Source organism: Myxine glutinosa, chromosome 1 (genome assembly GCF_964187855.1).
Source record: "Myxine glutinosa chromosome 1, kmMyxGlut1.1, whole genome shotgun sequence".
Lineage (NCBI taxonomy): Eukaryota > Metazoa > Chordata > Myxini > Myxiniformes > Myxinidae > Myxine > Myxine glutinosa.
In genome coordinates this window covers 25630505-25652455 of record NC_136261.1, presented here as the reverse complement: position 1 = coordinate 25652455, position 21951 = coordinate 25630505, and the positions used below count along the sequence as shown (strand labels likewise).

The 21951-nt window shown below is 42.1% G+C and overlaps 2 protein-coding genes across 3 annotated transcripts in view; one reads left to right on the top strand and one right to left on the bottom strand.

Moving 5' to 3' along the window:
• Nucleotides 1–14412, bottom strand: part of LOC137421917 (fibulin-1) — a 93746-nt gene extending 79334 nt beyond the window's left edge. Inside the window, exons 1-2 of the mRNA XM_078769873.1 lie at nt 13385–14412; nt 10111–10205 (exon numbers count right to left, since the gene is read on the bottom strand). Of these exons, the coding sequence (XP_078625999.1) occupies nt 10111–10205; nt 13385–13424 (135 nt within the window). The 5' untranslated portion in view covers nt 13425–14412. The remainder of the gene's footprint in view (nt 1–10110; nt 10206–13384) is intronic.
• A 607-nt stretch (nt 14413–15019) lies between these two features.
• LOC137421911 (transmembrane cell adhesion receptor mua-3) overlaps nt 15020–21951 on the top strand; it is a 169653-nt gene continuing 162721 nt past the window's right edge. For both annotated transcript variants that reach the window (XR_013621806.1, XM_078769869.1), the window contains exon 1: nt 15020–15125. Coding sequence is in view for 1 of the 2 variants with exons in the window: in XM_078769869.1 (XP_078625995.1) it covers nt 15074–15125 (52 nt within the window). In the remaining variant the exon portion in view is untranslated. The remainder of the gene's footprint in view (nt 15126–21951) is intronic.

Genomic DNA, 21951 nt, shown 5'->3' with positions numbered 1-21951 from the left:
GGGAGAGGGCTTGGGGGGAGGAGGCGCGGGAAGGGGGGGGGGGGGGAGGTACAAAACAAATGGACACTGCTCGGACTTCCAGGAAAGAAGTCGGTATTTCAAAAAAGTGAATCTGGGGTGAATTAGCGGGTGTAGAAAAGATCAAGGTTTTGGATGGGGGAAGATAAGAGATGGTGGTGAACAGCTGTTTTAAAGACCTGGAGGGAGGAGTGTGATTGAAGAGAGTGAGGGAGTTTGTTCCAGAGGCGGGAGAAAAGAGGAATGAAAGAGTGAAGGTGAGCAGAGAGCCTATATTCTGGCAGTTTAACCATAAGAGGTTTGCTGGCAGATCTTGTGCGACCTGTAGGAATATTTGAGGGACAGAGCACAGAGAGAGCCATGGGAGCAAGGCCGGAGAGGAGTCGGTAGAAGACAGTAAGACCACCAACCTGCCTGTGGTGAGTGAGTGAAAGGCCCTCTTCAGGTCCGTAAACGGCTCAACGAGACTTGGTGGATGGGTTGTGGTTCGCCCAATATGCCACGGTCCCCTCGTTCGCCAGACATCACTCTGTGTAGGACAAGATGTGCATTAATGAGACAAGGCATGCCTAACGAGCGTGCCTTTACTCCCATCAAAACGACTAAGAGTGAGCACCTCGTCATGAGAACATGCAATGCTGGTTGTGGTGGAGATCCATGTTCTTGACAGTGTTGTTGCCCACGACAGGCTGTTAATGTATTTGTGTCTAGGAATCACTCATGGGCACATATCCACCCTGTCACAGAGTGCGGAAATTTCCAGTGCCACACAAATTAAGACAGTACCCTGTGCATGGCTGTGAGTCAGCATCAGTTCTCGTAAGGGTGCAGTGTTGATGCTGATGCAGTTCCCCTATAGCGAGAGCAGGAATTTGATATTTAGCCAGGGTGCCGGCAATACTCTTTACGAAAAACGTCCACTCAATGATGCTGGCAGATGGGACACCCAATTTAACGTCCATCGGATGGATGGCACAGATATTGATGCCTCGATTGCATGTCAGACACAAGGATGACCGTTTGTAGCTGGATCGAGATTCAAACCCGGAGTAGCAGCTCAGAGGCAATGAAGTGTCCGTATCAGAGGCAAGGAAGTGTCCGTACCAGAGGCAAGGAAGTGTCCGTATCAGAGGCAAGGAAGTGTCCGTATCAGAGGCAAGGAAGTGTCCGTACCCCTATGCTATTTTGCTAGCCCAGTGAGGGCACTGCCACGAGGCTTTTTGCTCAATGCTGATATGTAAGAAAGGATTGAATGTGAAACAGCAAAATTCAAAAATGCATAATTCTTCAAAATAATAATTAATTAATTGACATATGTGGCAAAACTGTACGCCCAGACCAGGAATGGAACCCAGGTCCTCTGGTGTATTTGGGAACTCTGGTGTATTTACATCTGGGAACCCAGGTCCTCAGATGTATTTAAAATGCTATTTATCAAATTTTTCATTTTCAATATTTACCGGTAATAAAAACAACATGCACCATGAATCGGAAAATTTCAACTTTAGTGAATTTCCCAGTAGTTTCTGTAGAAGTGGCCATGTTTTGTCGATGGATGACTGTAAAACACAAGTGAGAAATGGCAAAAACAAATCCTGATTCTGTTCAAAGGATGAGCTTGTTGCGAACTCCTCACAAGGCCTGAAAAGTGGTTTTGCTTCCCGACCTTGAACATTAAATTAATGTGGCATTATAATTTAAAATTGCTAATTCAATCAGCCTTCATTAGTGGAGGAAAATGTGTGACGGTTAAGAACAAAGGTGGACTTAATTGCACAAAAGACACAGAAAGCATGTTCACTGTTCTCTCAAATCTATAAATTCAGGCAGTTAACATGTATGAATATTTACATATTTGCATGAATGAATGAATGAACGAAGGAATGAAAAATGCCATTTTTCCCCCCTAGAGCGGGGGTTAGCCTTGCGGGCCCCATGACAATCATGGTTCCCTGTTTGAGGCAATGTTTTTTTTATGGCCGGATGCCCTTCCTGACGCCAACCCTTAGTCGCCTCTTACGATGCGGAGGGATACGGTGCAAGCTGGTACTCAATTTGCGGACCTCCGAAGGATGACAGGCTGAGTCAACCCCCTGGCGTTAATTCAGTGATCAACCGGGATTCAATCTCAGGATCCTAGGATCCCAAGCCGGCACCCTAACCGCTAAGACAACACCAGGCTAAACCCATCTGGATCCGAGGATCCCAAGCCGGCACCCTAACCGCTAAGCCAACACCAAGCTAAACCCATCTGGATCCTAGGATCCCAAGCCGGCACCCTAACCGCTAAGCCAACACCAGGCTAAACCCATCTGGATCCGAGGATCCCAAGTCGGCACCCTAACCGCTAAGCCAACACCAGGCTAAACCCATTTGGATCCTAGGATCCCAAGCCGGCACCCTAACCGCTAAGCCAACACCAGGCTAAACCCATCTGGATCCGAGGATCCCAAGCCGGCACCCTAACCGCTAAGCCAACACCAGGCTAAACCCATCTGGATCCTAGGATACCAAGCCGGCACCCTAATCGCTAAGCCAACACCAGGCTAAACCCATCTGGATCCTAGGATCCCAAGCCGGCACCCTAACCGCTAAGCCAACACCAGGCTAAACCCATCTGGATCCTAGGATCCCAAGCCGGCACTCTAACCGCTAAGCCAACACCAGGCTAAACCCATCTGGACCCATGGATACAAAGCCGGCACCCTAACCGCTAAGCCAACACCAGGCTAAACCCATCTGGATCCGAGGATCCCAAGCCGGCACCCTAACCGCTAAGCCAACACCAGGCTAAACCCATCCCCCACCAGAAGAAATTTTGGGATCCCGAAGAAGAAATTTTGGTCATTGTTACAAAATACCCCATAATGTCATCACAGTTAATATTTACATAAGCAAAAAACGTTTCAAATTCCAACTGAAAAAACATAAAATATTAATCAAACGATGATCCCGATCCAGATAACACTCGAGCTACAGTGTATCAAACTGTCATCCCCAAGGCGAGGTATCATGCAGTAGGCATGGATTGAATAAACGAACATTTGCAATTCAGTAATCTTAAAAATAAATGTTTGGCTGAAGCAGCATAATAGTTCTACACATTCCTGAAAAATGAGAAACAAGAGAAAAGAAGAAAATTGATTCAGGTTGAAAGCTTCTTCCATGGTAGAATGAGGGCTAAAAATGTCTGCCGATACAAAAAGCTAATTTTGAGTGTGAAAGAGGAAAGGGGATAACAAGTTGAGCAAAGGGAGAAAGAGCTGGCAAGGTTTGTGGGCGTTTGAATGCCTTTAGAAGTCAAGAGTACACAAGCCATGAAGCACTATGTATGCTCTTTAAAACAATAGAGGTGGACGGATCACCATGGTTGCGGAGTCAGCAGCATTTTGGTGATGGGTGGCTACACATATATGGTGCCTTCAGAAAGTATTCACACCCTTGACCTTTTTCACATTTTGTTGTGTAGCAGCTTGAATATAAAATGCATTCAATTGAGATTGTTTTCGTCAGTGATCTATACAGAATACCCCATAATGTCAAAACAGAATTTCTTTTAAAGAAATTTTTACAAAATAATTAAAAATGAAATACAGAAATATCTAGTTTACATATTATGTGTTCAACCCCTGAGTCAATACTTCATCGGAGCACCTTTGGCAGCGAATACAGCTTCAAGTCTTCTTGGGTACATTTGTATGAGCTTTGCACATTTGGATTTGGGGAGTTTCTCCCATTCTTCCTTGCAAATTTGCTCAAGATCTGTCAAGTTAGATGGGGAGCGTCGGTGAACAGCAATCTTCAAGTCTTTCCACAGACTCTCAATGGGATTCAGGTCTGGGCTTTTGCTAGGCCCACTCAAGGACTTTCACGTTCTTGTTCTGAAACCATTCCAGTGTTGTTTTGGCTCTATGCTTGGGGTCATTGTCATTGTTGGAACGTAAATCTTTGCTGCAGTCTAAGGTCTTTTGCACTTTGAAGCAGGTTCTCCTCAAGGATTTGCCAGTATTTGCCTCCATTTATTGTTCTCTATATCCTTGCTAGTCTCCTAGTCCCTGCCACTGAAAACCATCCCCATAGCATGATGCTGCCACCACAATGCTTCACTGTAGGGATGGTGTTAGATGGGTTATGAGCTGTGCTTGGTTTCTGCCAGACGTAGCGCTTTGCATTCAGGCCAAGGAGTTCAATTTTCGTCTCATCAGACCACATAATATTTTACCTAATGCTCACAGAGTCTTTCAGGTGCCTTTTTGCAAACTCCAGGCGTACTTGACACATGCCTTTTTCTCAGGAGTGGCTTCTGTCGGCCACTCTCCCATAAAGCCTTGATTTGTGAAGTGCTTTGGAGACTGTTGTCTTTCCAGCAGGTTCTCCCATCTCAGCCAAGGAACTCTGTAGTTCTGTTAGTGGTCATCAAGGTCCTTCTTTCTCAGTTGCTCAGTTTGGTTGGACGGCCAGCTCTAGCAAAAGTCTTGGTAGTTCCATATTCTTTGCATTTACTGATGATGGCGCTCACTGTGCTCTTGGGAACATTCATCACTGCACAAATGGTTTTATACCCTTCCCAGATCTTTGCCTCCTCACATTTCTATCTCGGAGTTATACAGACAGTTCCTTGTACTTCACGGTAGAGTTTCTGCTCTGACATGCACTGTCAACTGTGGAACCTTGTATAGAAAGGTGTGTTTCTTTCTAAATCATGTCCAAGCAATTATTGCATTGGCCACAGGTGGACTCCAATCAAGTTGCAGAGACATAGAAGGATGATCAAAGGAAATAGGTTGCACATGAGCTCAATTTGGAGCGTTGTAGCAAAAGGGTTGAATACTTATTGAATCGAGACATTTCAGATTTTCGTTTTTAATTATTTTGTAAAAATTGGTCAAAAACAAAAAATCCATTTGGACATTATGGGGTATTATGTGCAGATCAGTGACAAAAAATCTCAATTTAATCAATTTTAAATTCACACTGAAACACAACACAATGTGAAAAAAGTCAAGGGGTGTGAATACTTTCTGAAAGCACTGTATTCCCCCCAACCCCTAGTACACACAATAAGCAAAACTATGCTAGATTCTCAAAAGCTTATTCCACAAAGTTTCTTTAAAAATGCAAATAACAATACGGCAAAACCAACTCCATACTAAGAATCTTCTAATTTTTCAGGGATAAAAGAACACCTGTGTAATGAATGTTAAGGAGCAATTCTCATTATAAGTGTCTGATATCTCAGCAAACTTATAATCTCGTGTATTCACACAAAAATTACATTATTGGTTCCTTCCTAGTACAGTACGACGATGGAAAAAGTGCTTGAGCAGCCGAAGTTGAGGTCTTTTCAAGTAGTATCTGACCCTTACAAATAGGGAGCCTTTCAGTAACTTAAAGGCCAACAAAGACCTTACCCCCATTGGACCCAGAGAATGCCAAAAGAGACCTTAAACTATTTCTTTTCAAAACAAGAACTCCAACTAAAAGCTTATAATTTCATCATTACAATTCCAAGAACGTCACACATTTACTTTTTTTTTTTAAACCAACGATCTACAAAGCCTTGACGCTCTGGAAACCAACACCTTCAAGATCATTGGAATCTCCCGTGTTGAGGCTGAGTTGGTGGGCCTATTACTTTCCCATCGCAGAAAGGTCGGTGGTCGCTCTGTCTTCCACCGCCTCCTTTATGGTCTTTGCACCCTCTGCTCTTTCCATGCGTTGCACTCCCTACCCCCAAGGTTTCTGCAGGGCACACACGGTCCACCATCAACCCCTTCCGGTGAAAGTCTCAATTTCCTGAATCACTGCTCATTGGTTCCTCTTTTTCCCACCTATGGAATGAACTTCCACATTCTCAGACAAACTTTTCTTTTTTTGTCTTTCTTTTCTTTTTTCTTTTTGAAACAAACTTTTTCTTTTTTTTTGGCCCAGGTTGATCGTGTTCACCTTTCACGCCTTCGCTGTGCACAACACACGACTTTTACACTACAAACATAGACACGACGACACCACTGATGACATCTGCAACCACTGCCAGGCCGCTCCACACACAATAAACAACAACGGCACTCGATAGAGCGCACACCTCCACCAGGATGAACAGTTTACGGTTTCTATCCCACTGATGGGCCGGATCTGGATTCGGACATGAACCAAAATCAAATCGGCTTGTTTTTGTCTCCTAACCAACTCATCCCCCAAGTTTAGTCATAACTCGTCCATAACCTTTTTAAACATAATGTTATATATTACTTTTCGCCAGATCTCTCAATGGTGAAGAATCACTTAAAAATTAAATAACTCTCGTATCCAAACCCATATTCAGATCTTCACCAAAACGGAGTCGATTCGTCCTTGTCACACACACAACTTGTCCGCCAAGTTTCGTCCAAATCCGTCCATAGCTTTTTTGAGATATTGTACTATGTATTGGTTTTAACCCAATCACTCAATGGTGAAGAATCACTCAGAGATTAAATAATTATTGTATCCGAATCTATATTCAGATCTTCACCAAAATTGATCCATTTCTTCCTTGAAACCCAACCTCTCCACCAAGTTTCGTCCAAATCCGTCAACAACTTTTTGAGATATCCTGCTATGTATCGTTTTTGGCCCTATCTCCCAATGGTGAAGAATCACTTTAAAAAATTCTACTTGCCGGATCCGAATCCGGATCTTCACCAAAATCTAATCATTTCAACCTCGTCACATACGCTACCTCTCTGCCAAATTTTGTCCGAAGCCGTCCACAACGTTTTGAGATATCTTGTTCACAGACAGACAGACAAATGAAAAATCACTCATTGAGCGACACTTGGCAAAAGAGAACAAAGCATAATGGCAGTCAGTAGAGCATCCTTTTGACTTCTTAAATAATTGGTGGTTGAATTCAGTTCGCTGACATGAAGATCCAATTCAAATTTCAAGTCAATCGGATGAAAATTGAGGCTTTTAGAAATTTGAAAAAAGTAGTTGACCTTTGGCTTATGTTGACCGTTTGGCCTATATTGATCTCAAAATAGTTGGTGGTTGAATTCAGTTCGCCGATATGTATATCCTATTCAAATTTCAAGTCAATCGGATGAAAATTGAGGATTTTAGAAATTTGAAATGGTTGCTGACCTTTGGCCTTTGTTAACCTTTTGGCCTATGCTGATCGCAAAAATAGTTGGTGGTTGCATTCAGTTTGCCGATATGTATATCCTATTCAAATTTCAAGTCAATCGGATGAAAGTTGAGGATTTTAGAAATTTAAAAAAGTAGTTGACCTTTGGCCTATGTTGACCTTTTGAACTTTTGAACCCAAAAATATATAGGATTTTGTCGGACAACGAACTCTACCATTTGGTACAATTTCGTGAAGATCGGTTTAAAATTGTGTCCTGTAGGCAAGTATAAGTGAGCGGACAGACAAACAAACACACACACACAAACACACAAATGAAAAATCACTCATGGAGTGACACTTGGCAAAACATAACAAAGTAGCATGGCACTCAGTGGAGCATCCTTTTGACGTCTTAAATAATTGGTGGTTGAATTCAGTTAGCTGACGTGAAAAACCAATTCAAATTTCAAGTCAATCGGATGAAAATTGAGGATTTTAGAAATTTGAAAAAGGTGGTTGACCTTTGGCCTATTTTGACCTTTTGGCCTATGCTGATCTCAAAAATAGTTGGTGGTTGAATTCAGTTTGCCGATATGTAAATCCTAATCAAATTTCAAGTCAATCGGATGAAAATTGAGGATTTTAGAATTTCGAAAAAAGTGGTTGACGTTTAGCCTATGTTGACCTTTTGACCCGAAAAATATAAAGGATTTTGTCGGACCACAACCTCTGCCATTTGGTGAAGTTTCGTGAAGATCTGATTAAAATTGTGACCTGTAGGCAAGTATAAGTGAGCAGACAGACAAACAAACAAACAGACAATATGAAAAATCACTCATAGAGTGACACTTGGCAAAACAGAACAAAGTAGCATGGCACTCAGTGGGGCATCTTTTTGCCCTCAAAAATAATTAGTGGTTGAATTCAGTGACCTGATATGCAAACTGTCTTCAAAGTTTAAGTTAATCGGATGAAAATTGAAAATTTTAGAAATTCGGCCTATATTGACCTTTTGGCCTATGTTGACCTCAAAAATTGTTGGTGGTTGCTTTCACTAAGGTGATATGAAAATCCTTTTAAAATTTCAAGCCAATCGGATGAAAATTGACTGTTTTAGAAATTTGAAATTGTTGTTGACCTTTGACCGATGGTGATCCCAAAAATAGTCGGTGGTTGAATTTAGTTTGCTGATATGTAAATCCTATTCAAATTTCAAGTGAATCGGATGAAAATTGAGGATTTTAGAAATTTGAATTGCTGTTGATCTTTGGCCTATGTTGACCTTTTGGCCTATGTTGATCTCATCAATAGTTGGTGGTTGAATTTAGTTAGCAAATATGTAAATCCTCTTCAAATTTCAAGTCATTCGGATCAAAATTGAGGATTTTAGACATTTGGTCTATGTTGACCTTTTGGCCTATGTTGAACTCAAATATAATTGGTGGTTGAATTCAGTTCGCCTAGATATGCAAGTCCTCTTCAAATTTCAAGTCAATCAGATGAAAATTGAGGATTTTAGAAATTTGAAATGGTTGTTCACCATTGGCCTATGTTGACCTTTTGGCCTATGCTGATCTCAAAAATAGTTGTTCGTTGAATTCAGTTAACTGATGTGCATTCCCATTCAAATTTCAAGTGAATCGTATGAAAATTGAGGATTTTAGAAATTTGAAATTGTTGTTGACTTTTGGCCTATGTTGCTCTTTTGGCCTATGTTGATCTCAAAAATAGCTGGTGGTTGAATTCATTTAGCCGATATGTAAATCGTTTTCAAATTTCAAGTCAATCGGATGAAAATTGAGGATTTTAGAAATTTGAAATGGTTGTTGACCTTTGGCCTATGTTGACCTTTTGGCCTATGCTGATCTCAAAAATAGTTGGTGGTTGAATTCAGTTAACCGATATGTATATCGTATTCAAATTTGAAGTCAATCGGATGAAAATTGAGGATTTTAGAAATTTGAAATGGTTGTTGACCTTTGGCCTATGTTGACCTTTTGGCCTATGCTGATTTTAAAAATAGTTGGTGGTTGAATTCAGTTAACCGATATGTATATCCTATTCAAATTTCAAGTCAATCGGATGAAAATTGAGGAATTTAGAAATTTGAAAAAAGTGTTTGACCTTTGGCCTATGTCGACCTTTTGATATTTTGACCCCAAAAATATATAGCATTTTGTCGGACCACGAACTCTACCATTGGGTGAAGTTTCGTGAAGATCGGTTTAAAATTGTGACCTGTAGGCAAGTATAAGTGAGCGGACAGACAAACAAACACACAAACACACAAACAAACACACAAACCGGAGTGATCAACATACGTACTTGCAAAAAAAAAAATATTTTTTGCCAAGTAACAAACAGACAGGGGTGAAAAGATAACCTCCATCTAGCTTCGGTGGCGGAGGTAAGCATATCATGGAAGACTGCGCGATCCTTGCTTCACGTAGGCAAGAGTACATGTTGGATATGAAGGATCTCTGGGTGGCTCATGTGAGATCAATCGGCTAGCACCATGCTGCTGGACTGATCAACCAGAACTGACTGGGGCAACACAACAACAACTTCCACATTATCTTCAATTTCATTCTTACCCCCAGGTCTTCAAAAAAGCTGTTTACCACCACCATCTCATGTCATCCCACATCCAAAGCCATGATCTTTTCCACATCAAGTTTCCATTTTTTCCTTCCTGAGAGTTTGCTTCTGTATCCATCTTGTCCACCCGTGCATCCTCCCCTACACCTCTTTTCTCCAAACTTCCATTGTTTGTCGAATTCTCACTCTATTTTATCCTTCAACCCTGCTCTTGGTGTTTCCCCTCTCTTTCTACTCTTCCTTTTGTTCTGTTGCGTCCAGATCTTTTCCATCTTCTCAGATCTAGCACAGAATATCTACTAGACCTTATGAGCTGGTCCTTAATCTCAACAGCTTTGTTTGCCAGTGAATTATACAAGCAGATCAATGGCGTACCTGCTTACCAGAATGTGTCCCAGAGGTCCAAAGCTTTTGGATGCTTTCTTCAACAGAAAATGTTCTCTCAGTTCAACGGTCTCGCACCAGGATTCCTTGGCCCCTACATCGAGGACGACACAAGAAACACAAGCTGACAGTGGAACACTTTATGCCACACATCTCCCAGCAGAGAGCGCACGATACTTTAACGCATTTTATACACATGGAAAAACTCCAGATTTTTCTGCAGTCGCTGAGCTTGTTACCCTCGCAGGAGGAGAGGGTATTGCATTTGGGTCCGTTTGTCTGTTACTTGGCCAAAAAAAAAAAAAATTGCAGGTATGTTGACTACTCCGGTTTGTGTGTGTGTGTGTGTGTGTGTGTGTGTGTGTGTGTGTGTGTGTGTGTGTGTGTGTTTGTTTGTCTGTCCACTCATTTATACTTGCCTACAGGTCACAATTTTAAACCAAACTTCACGAAACTTCACCAAATGGTAGAGTTCGTGGTCCGACAAAATCCTATATATTTTGAGATCAAAAGGTCAAAAGGTCAACATTGGCCAAAGGTTTTGGCCCAACATTGGCCCTTTTTTTCAAATTTCTAAAATCCTAAATTTTCATCCAATTGACTTGAAATTTGAAGAGGATTTACACATCAGCTAACTGTATTCAACCACCAACTATTTTGAGATCAGCGTAGGCCAAAAGGTCAAAGTTCAACTATTTTTTTCAAATTTCTAAAATCCTCAATTTTCATCCGATTGACTTGAAATTTGAAAAGGATTTACATGTCGGCTAACTGAATTCAACCACCAACTATTTTTGAGATCAACATAGGTCATAAGGTCAACATAGGCTAAAGGTCAACCACTTATTTGAAATTTCTAAAATCCTCAATTTTTATACGATTGACTTGAAATCTGAATATGATTTGCAAATCAGTTTACTGAAACCAACCACCAACTATTTTTGAGGTCAACAAAGGCCAAAAGGTCAACATAGGCCAAATTTCTAAAATTGTCAATTTTCATCAGATTAACTTAAACTTTGAAGGCGATTTGCATATCAGGTGACTGAATTCAACCACTATATATTTTAGAAGTCAAAAGGATGTTCCTTAGTGCCATTCTACTTTGTTCAGTTTTGCCAAGTGTCGCTCTATGAGTGATTTTTCATTACATGCCGGAAAAATTCCGGCAAATATGTTGGGTGGTTGGTTTGTCTGTCTGTCTGTTTGTCTGTCTGTTTGTTTGTTTGTGCGCAGTACTACGTCTACATCATTGCACATAGCATCGGCATACTTTACACACATATTTGCCTTGCCCTGGAATAGACTGTGCCCAATTTTTTAAGTCTCTCGGCCCAAGGTCAAGCTCAAGGTCACCCAAAACGTGCAATCAGGGGGTCAAGTTTTCATTTAAAATATATTTCAAACCTCTATAACTCTAAAAGTACAAGAGATATGCATACACTTACTGTCACTGACATATAGGAAGTCACATATGACATTTCATTTGGCATCATAACCTTTGACCTTGAGTGACCTTGAAAGGTCAAACTCAAGGTCAAAAATTGTTTTTTTTTACTAATAACTCTGTCAAACATTATCTGATTCCCTTCTAACCAACACCCCTGAAAAAAAAGTACATTCCGGCAAGTCCTCAGTCTCTGACCTATTTCTAGTTTGTTACTTGCCGGAAAAGAATCCGGCAAGTATGTTGATTGGTTGGTTTGTCTGTCTGTCTGTTTGTCTGTTTGTCTGTCTGTGTGCAGTACTACGTCTACACCGTTGCACATAGAATCGCCAAACTTTACACACATATTTGTCTTGCAATGGAATAGACTGTGCCCAATTTTTTAAACTCTCTCAACCCAAGGCCTCCATTATGACATCATAATTCGATAATTCGACAAGTACAAAACGTCATCCAATCAAGATGCATTTTTTCTTGAGTGACATGACGGCATAAACTGGTGGAGAAAAAATAATAATGATGCGTCACGTGGTTCGGCCGCCATCTTGGAAAAACCGAAAAACTTTGCACCTCTATATCTCCGAATGTGCTGAATAGAAAAAATTGAGACATGGCTTATTGTAAAGAAATATCCATGGGGAATAAAAAAAACCGTTAATGATGATGTCATAGGTGCCTCCATTATGACGTCAAAATTCGACAAGTACAAAACTTCATCCTATCAAGATGAAATTTCTTGAGCGTCATTTAGACATAAATTGGTGGAGAAAGAAAATAATGATGACATCATCGGTCACGTGGTTCGGCCGCCATCTTGGAAAAACCGAAAAACTTTGCACCTCTATATCTCCGAAAGCACTGAATAGAAAAAATTGAGACATGGCTCATTGTAAAGAACTCTCCATGTGGAATAACATCTGTGAATGATGATATCATAGGTGCCTCCATTATGACGTCATAATTCGACAAGTACAAAACTTCATCCGATCAAGATGAAATTTCTTGAGCATAATCTAGGAATAAATTAGTTTAGAAAACAAATAATAATGACGTCATCGGTCATGTGGTTCGGCTGCAATATTTGTCCAAAATGGCCTATAAAAAACAAGTACATTCTGGCAAGTCCTCAGTCTCTGACCAATTTTTCATGATAATTATGACGTCATAGGTCACGTGGTTCGGCCGCCATCTTGGAAAAACCGAAAAAATTTGCACCTCTATATCTCCGAAAGCGCTGAACAGAAAAAATTGAGACATGGCTCATTGTAAAGAACTCTCCATGTGGAATAAAATGTTTTAATGATGATGTCATAGGTGCCTCCATTATGACATCATAATTCGACAAGTACAAAACTTCATCCTATCAAGATGAAATTTCTTGAGCGTCATTTAGACATAAATTGGTGGAGAAAGAAAATAATGATGACATCATCGGTCACGTGGTTCGGCCGCCATCTTGGAAAAACCGAAAAACTTTTCACCTCTATATCTCCGAAAGCGATGAATAGAAAAAATTGAGACATGGCTCATTGTAAAGAACTCTCCATGTGGAATAACATCTGTGAGTGATGATGTCATAGGTGCCTCCATTATGACGTCATAATTTGCAAGTTCAAAACGTCATCCGATCAAGATGAAATTTATTGAGCATAATCTAGGAATAAATTAGTTTAGAAAACAAATAATGATGACATCATCGGTCACGTGGTTCGGCCGCCATATTTGTTTTAACACAAAAGCCTTAAACACCACTGGAAATACATGCTGGCGAAGGTTTGCAATCTCTGATTGCTCTTTTTCTTGTTTATACTTGCATTTCAGCTCACCAATGTGGGTTGGATGCCTTTCCCGACTGTAAACTGCCATCCTGTTGAGTTACCGGCCATATCATTGGGCATGTCTTCTCTGATATCCTGTGAGTGGTATCACTGCACCTGAGCAGCAGATACAAAGACACATGAGCAGCAGATACAAAGACACATGAGCAGCAGATACAAAGACATGGCAGCCATTGGGATCGCAGGTGTATGGCAGGTGTATCGCAGGTGTAGAATCACAGAAGAAAATGCTAACCCCACCTCAATGTTGTGAAGTTGGAGTGGAACCAAATGTTGTAACATCTGCTTATACAAGCCTGCAGCTGGAGCACAAGTGGAAGTGCTGAGCAAATGGAGCTTAATGAGAGGCATAGATGGGGCAGGAAATGAGATATGAAAGGAACACATTGTTAATATTTAATGCCGGTGTGAATGTGAAAACTTGGGCCTGATGGTCTTCCCTAAGCTCTTCCGCACACTGCATGCAGATTTCGCAATAATCATTGCAAATCACTGATACGTCACAGGATGTTGTTGAGCCATTCGAATATTGCAACTTCCTTATGCTATGTATGTTGTCATATGTTATACTGGAAAGTACAACAAAGAACAAGTCCCAGACGTATGCATGCAGGCCCTTAGATCATGTCGCTTGGTGCACATAAACTCCACAAATTGGTATCAAAGTCCCTATTATCCATTGCTTCGACAAACCAAATCAAAATCAGACATCGGCCACTTCCCTATGCAACAATAATCCCCTTCCTGTAGTACACATATACCGGTCTAGCTGGTGCATGATGTTGGCATACCTGATGCAAAGAGGTAGTCATCTGTCTTCTACCGACTGTCTTCTACAGACTCTACCGGTGTCTCTCTTCTACCGACTCCTCTCCGGCGAGCTCCCTCAGCTCTAGCTCTGTCTGTGCTGTGTCCCCCAAATTTTCCTCCAGGTCGCACAAGATCTGCCTGCAACCCTCTTATGGTTAAACTGCCAAAATCTCGGCTCTCTGCTCACCTTCACTCCTTCATTCCTCTTTTCTCCCGCCTCTGGAACAAACTCCCCCACTCCCTTCAATTCCACTCCTCCCTCCATGTCTTTAAAACAGCTGTTCACGACTATCTCTTCTCTTCCCCCATCCTAAACCTTGATCTTTTCTACCCCCGTTAATTCACCCCAAATCCACTTTTTTGAAATTCCGACTTCTTTCCTGGAAATCCGAGCAGTGTCCATGTGTTTTATACCTCTCCCACACCCACCCCCCTTCGAGCCTCGATTTTGTATTAAAAAAAAAAAAATTTCACGTAATATGATCCCTTCCCACGCCTCCTCCCACAAGCCCTCTCCCTCCCACAGATCTCCCGATGTCCCTGCTCTCAAATGTTGTGCTTGTGTGCTTCCCTCTCTCTTCCCATATTGTCTCCCGCTCCCTTTATCTTATGTTTTATGTGTGAGTTTGTCTTTTTGTGATTAATGTTAGCTCTTACACGAGCCTCGATGTTGTATCCAAAAAAAAAAAAATCTGCTCCAGAGCTTATGTAACAGGAACAGAAACAAAGTGGGCGGGCCTTTGGTGGAATGGGACATTGATAGGGCGGGGCTATGGTGGGGAGGCATTACGAGGAAAGGAAAAAATAAGAGTGGGAGTCATAAGAACTATGATTTTATGATTTTCGACACAGAGTGCCGGTGAGATTATGTGTTCGGCTGTGACCCTGTCCATCACTTTACTGGCTCTTTTATTACCAGGTGAGACTATGTCGGAATATGCCAACACGTCACCTATGCAATGGCACGCATACTGATCAACTACAACACAGGCAATAACTATGATACAATAATTACAGTAAGTGAAAGCAAGTGTGTTCATTATTTGTGATTAAGTTGATTTGTTTGCAGTTTTGATTTGCGTTATTCCATGCACTCTTTTTATTTTTCCATGCACTTCTCGTGTATCGGATACACTTGCACTACCAACGGTATTGAGACACGACTTTATTACCTTATAAGGTGGATGGAAGTTATGTTTTCACCTCTGTCTGTCTGTTTGTTTGGTTGTTTGTCTGTCTGTTTGTGTACAGGATATCTCAAAAAGTTTTGGATGGATTTGGACGGAATTTGGTGGAGAGGTTGGGTATGTCACACAGAAGAATTGCTTAGATTTGGGTGAAGATCCGAATCCGAATCCGGATACAAGAATTTTTTAAATTATGATTCTTCACCATTGAGAATTACAATAGGACCAAAAAATATATATATATATGTATATATATATATAGCACGATATCTCAAAAGGTTTTGGACGTATTCGGACGAAACTTAGTGGAGAGGTTGGGTGTGTGATAAGGAAGAATTGATTCGGTTTTGGTGAAGATCTGAACATGGATCGGGATAAGAGAATGAATTTTTTTAAAAAATTGATTCTTCATTATTGAATGATAGGGCAAAATACGATATATAGCATGACATTTCAAAAAGTTGTCGACAACTTGTAGCAAAACTTGGTGGACGAGTTGGTTAGGTGACAGAAGAAGCTGATTAGATTTTGGTTCAGGTCCGAATCCAGATCCGGCCTATCATTGGGATACAAAACCTAGACTGTTCAGCCTGGCGGAGGTACGCGCTCAACCGAGTGCCATTCCAGTTGACAATGCATTACTTGCCAATTGATTTGTGAGTATTTAATATCTTGGATCGTCTATGGGTATATGTTGTGCTGTATTAGCGACGTCATAAAGGACACAAACATGAGCAAATGGCTGATGTTATGTGTTAAATAAGGTGGTGTATAAGACACTGCATCAATGGTGGTAATCTTCTGAAAAAGTTTTTTCCCCACAACCGATAAAACATTTATTTTATTTGAATTGAATTATATACTTGAACAATGTACAAGACAAATCACCTTCTTGACACTTTCAAAAACCTCTATCCCAGAGGGGAGTGTGTAAAAAACCTCTATCCCAGAGGGGAGTGTGTAAAAAACCTCTATCCCAGAGAGGAGTGTGTAAAAAACCTCTATCCCAGAGAGGAGTGTGTAAAAAACCTCTATCCCAGAGGGGAGTGTGTAAAAAACCTCTATCCCAGAGAGGTGTGTGTAAAAAACCTCTATCCCAGAGGGGAGTGTGTAAAAAACCTCTATCCCAGAGAGGAGTGTGTAAAAAACCTCTATCCCAGAGAGGAGTGTGTAAAAAACCTCTATCCCAGAGAGGAGTGTGTAAAAAACCTCTATCCCAGAGAGGAGTGTGTAAAAAACCTCTATCCCAGAGAGGAGTGTGTAAAAAACCTCTATCCCAGAGAGGAGTGTGTAAAAAACCTCTATCCCTCTCCCTCCATCAAAACCTTGATCTCTTCTACCCCCGTTAATTCACCCCAGATCCACTTTTTTTTGGACATCCCGACTTCTTTCTTTCCTGGAAGTTCTAGCAGTGTCCATGTGTTTTATATCTCTCCCAACACCCCCACCCTCCCCCCCCCGCCTTCCCATGCCCCTCCCCCAATTCCTCCCCCTCCCACAGATCTCCTGATGTCCCTGTTTTCTGCTGTTGTACTTGTGTGCTTCCCTCTCCCTCCCCATCTTGTCTCCCGCTCCCTTCATTGTATGTTTTGTTTGTCCGGTTTTTTGGTGATTGTTGTTAGCTCTTATACGAGCCTCGATCTTGTATACAAAAAAAACCAAAAAGAAGCCCTTCAGTTTAGCTGTGCTGATATGAAAAAAAACATTATACTGTCTCATGCCCTGAGGGCAGAGTAACGGTGAGGTTTAGCATTCTGACAAACATGGCGGTGCCTAGCACTGTTTGTTTAGTGTGAACTGCAAAGCAAATCTGCGAGCATTAGATGGTGGAATTTAAAGATTCCATAGTGTCTTTCTCAAAGAGTAGGCAAGCTATCTCCAGCACCCTGAACAAATTTCAAATTCCTGCCCAAATCAGTTGTTGTCGCATGTTAGGCCTAGCCAGCTGGTTCATGAAAGACTGGCTAAACTTCCCCTCCAAAACCAAACAAGAAGGTGTGATTAATTGTGGGCTGTTAAAGTAGTTCCTGCAAACAGCTCAGTTCCATAGTCTCCTAGCTCCCCAGGGGCACTGTACGAAGCGCACAGCTCTACCTCAGTAATGATGCAACCAGCAGACCAGATTCATCATCGATTCCCAGTCATACACAGATTCCCAAGAGAGATTGAGATTAGCATTCACATGGTACATTCTGACTCAAGAGATCACTTTTTTGACAAGAGAGTCTATCTTGCTGTCGCAGCTTCTTGTCTCGGAGCAGCAGACTCTTGGTAAAAACTGTGTGGTTTGTCTAGACAGTGTTGGGTTATAAGAATGTTATGTTATGCTGTGTAAGCATGGTGTTAAGGTATTAGAAGCAAATTAAAGTCACGTGTTCTTTGAATAATATCTACTTAACTTTCCATTGAGAAAGCTGAAGCTCTCAGGCGTCACATAAACTTCAACAATGAACCAACCATACACCGCTTCAAGTTTCAAATTGTGCTGGGAAAGTCACAACAAAGACCAAATTACACATACAAAGTGTGATATTTAGGTTTTTTTTCCTGTACCCAAGTGTTTTAAACTTTCAGCAAGTCATATAGCATATAGATCTGCTTTTCTATTTTGTTTTCCATTTACTTCCCACAAATAGTGTTTAGCTGGAAAACCACAGAATTCCGTTTACAGGGGTCGTTGCCAAAATGGCCTTGTGCTTCAAAGAGCCCTTTAAGATGTCTGAATGTCACTTAGTAGGATGCAGCAGCTGACAGAGTCTCTTTCAATCTCCCAAACACTCAAACCTCTCTCGGACCGGTGTACCAACTTCTACCATCATTCATCCCTCTTACTTCCAGCCTTTAGGAGAAGGCCATTGGGCCCATGGCAACTTATGGTTGTTTGTATGTAGTCTATCCTTTTTCAAATGCTGAGTGTTAAGCAAGGAAGTAGTTTTTGGTATGACTTGGGCAGACAGTAAAACTGCTGAGGTGGGTGAAACCTCAGGGTGAAACCTCAGGTGAAATGGTGGGTCACATTGAGGGGTGAAACTGCTGAGCTCCGAGACTCAGGGCGGACGCACAAACCATTAACCACCGAGTCGGTTGCTGTGTATGTTTCCTTTCTGTCATTCATTCTATCTGTTTGACTTTTATCTCTCTATCTTCTTCCCTATTGCTATTGTTACGGATTCGTCACTTCCGTTATTGTGGTTTTCATCCACTGTAAACATTTTAAAATCCATGTACTAGTATTGTTTTCAAAAGGTTTATTGTGTATGAACTGTTTTCAAAAGGTGAAAAAGTTAGTGTTAAAAGAAACCGGAAACCGATCGAGAACCGGAGGAGGACGAAGAAGAGGAAGAGGGAAAAGAAGGCAGAGCGAGTGGAGTCGGACAAGAAGCATAGTTGCTTTACGGTCTGGAGTGAACATTGGCGAGCAAGAGTCACGAGTGAACTTTGGGTTTCCCATGAAAGGGATCCCTGCGACAGAGTTGTTATCGTTGTGACAGATTCACCTGCGTGTCAGGTTTTGCGATTGATTCCGAAGAGAATCCTCGTCGTGCCGTTACGTCTCGAGTACGGGCCGTCGGCCATTTTGACTCGCGCGCTACGCGCGCCGCAAAAGGTTTTCTTGGCTTCGCTGATGCCATTTTCACCGCATTCAGACGTTTATCTGGTGTGGGTGTGTATAACGTGGATTTTGAAGATAAATCTGAGGTTCGCCGACTGTGAGCCGTGAAACATCCATACCCGAGGGTGTGAGTTCCCAGTCGCCTGGAGGGGCGCCTTTGGATCTCCCAGTCGCCTTGAGGGCGCCTTTGCGCAGCTCTGGCAGCAGGACTGTACTTGTCATCCGAATGGGATTCTGGTCTCGATTGGACATCGTTCTGACGATCGCTGGAGCGGATCGACTTTGGCTTGAAGCCGGAATCAACGACTTTGGCTTGAAGCCGGGAACAGAGACATTGGGGAATGTTCTTGTTTCACTCACTTGGAGCACAGTGAGTTATATATTACAAAACTGATGGTACCATCATAGGAATGATATACTATTTATTGTACAATTGATTACTATTGTTTCTGTGTTGTTATTCTTGTGTGATCTTAATACCATATTTGTTTGTTGGTAACAATTGGTGTGGCTTCACCATTGATCTTTGACATACAGAATAACACATTTTTCTGCCTCGACTCCTCTCGGGGCTCGGAGGTACACCGTGACCAGGGGGTTTGGAGTAGAGTCCGTAACAGATATTGGGGGCTCGTCCAAAATTGGCCGTAATTGAAATTGGGGGTCGTCTGGGATAGAATTCCCTAACATTCCCAAAATTCCCAAATTTGGAATTTTTCTAACATTCCCCAAAAAAAAAAAAAAAAAATTGGAATTTTTTTGTGTGAAGGTTAACAGGGGTTAACTGATAGTCACCATGGTGTTTGACGCAGAAAAGTTTGCAGCGTCCCCGAATGAGGCACAGTTCCAAGCGTTAAAAAGATCGGAACACTTGATATTGGCCAAACATTTTAACTTGGAGGTCCGAGCTCACATGAAGAAAGCAGAGATGCAGACATTGGTGGTAGAATCTCTGGTGGGACAAGGATCATGGACAGAGGTAGCCTTGGATTGGTTACCCGAGGAAAAAGAAAATGTGGAGCTCCGGAAAATGGAGATGCAACTGCAGAGCCAAAAAAGGTTAAAAGAGTTGGAATGGAAAGCCGAGGAGAGAAGAACAGAGGAAAGGAGAACAGAAAGGGAACTCGAAGAAAGAAGAGCAGGGGGAAAGAGCAGAGGAAAGGAGAGCCGTAAGGGAGTTAAAGGAACGTGACATGGAGTATCAGAAGGAACTTAAACTCAAGGAGCTGGAATTAATGGAAGAACGGAGAGAAGTAGTATTCATGCCGGCTAGTTCGACAACTAGTCAGAACATTTGGGATGTTGGTAGGCATGTGAGGCTGGTTCCACCCTTCAATGAAAAGGAGGTGGCCAAGTTTTTTTTACACTTTGAGAAAGTGGCTCAAATGCTAAAATGGCCTGTGGGGTCCTGGACTATGTTAGTGCAAAGTGTTCTGGTGGTTAAAGCTCAAGATGTCTATTCGGCTTTACCGATTGACCAATGTGCAGATTATGAGATAGTGAAGAAAACCATTCTCAAAACCTATGAATTGGGTCCCTGAAGCTTACCGGCAAAAATTCAGGAATGCCAGGAAGAGGGAGAGTGAGACCCATGTGGAGTTTGCCAGAATGAAGGAAACCATGTTTGATCGGTGGTGTGATTCGAAGGGGATGGGGAAAGACTTCAAACTGTTGCGACAATTAATATTGGTGGAGGAATTCAAACAGTGTGTCCACGCGGACATTAAAGTACATCTGGATGAAAAGAAAGTACCAGAGTTGTATGAGGCAGCAACCGTGGCAGATGACTATGCCTTGACACACAGGATGGGGTTCCACAAACCTAACTTCCCACCTAGAGTTAGCCAGGGGAGTTATGGTAAATCAGGTGCGGATAACAAATATTCATAGAGGCGACCGAGAGATGACTATGAGAACAAAGCTGATACCGCGACTTTTTTTTTTTTTTCTGTATACATAATCGAGGCTCGTGAAAGAGCTAACATTTATCACACAAACAAATTAAACAGACAAACAACCAAAGTATATAAAAAGGGGAGCGGTAGACAAGATGGGGAGAGAAGGGGAAGCACATCAACACAACATTTGTGAGGGACATCTGTAATGTGTGGGAGGGAGAGGGATGGGGGGAGGCGGCGTGGGAAGGGGGCGGGGTGGGAGAAGTATAAACAAAAGGACACCAAGGACTTCCAGGAAAGAATTGGTATTTCAAAAAAGAAGATTTGGGGTGAAATTAGCATGGGTAGAAAAGATCAAGGTTTTGGATGGTTGAAGATAAGCGATGGTGGTGAACAGCTGTTTTGGAGACCTGGAGGGAGGAGTGGGATTGAAGGGAGTGGGGTAGTTTGTTCCAGAGGTGGGAGAAAAGAGGAATGAAAGAGTGAAGGTGAGCAGAGAGTCTTGATTTTGGCAGTTTAACCATAAGAGGGTTGCAGGCAGATCTTGTACGACCTTCAGGAATATTTGGGGGACAGAGCCCAGAGAGAGCTGGAGGAGCAAGGCCGGAGAGGAGTCGGTAGAAGACAGAAAGACCACCAACCTGCCTGTGGTGAGTAAGTGAAAGGCCCTCGGAGGTAGCTTCATCACGGGAGATTCCAATGATTCTGAACGCTTTGGTTTCAACAGCATGAAGACGAGCTAGGTGTGAGGCAGGAGCACCAGCCCAGAGGGGAGAGCAGTATTCCATTGCACTGCAGATGAAAGCCTTGTATGTGGTGAGGAGCTCAGGTGTTCCAAGGAAGGACTTCGCACAACGGAGGATGCCCAGTCGGCGACTGGCTTTGGAGGCCAGATTTGAAATGTGGTTTTCCCAGGAAAGATCATGGCAGATAGTTAGACCCAAAAGCTTGAGTGACAGAACTTCTTGGAGAGGATTATTCAGAAAGTGGATGGGAGGGTTGTCCAGGCGGTCTTTTCGGAGAGGCATCGTAAGAGTGTGAGATTTA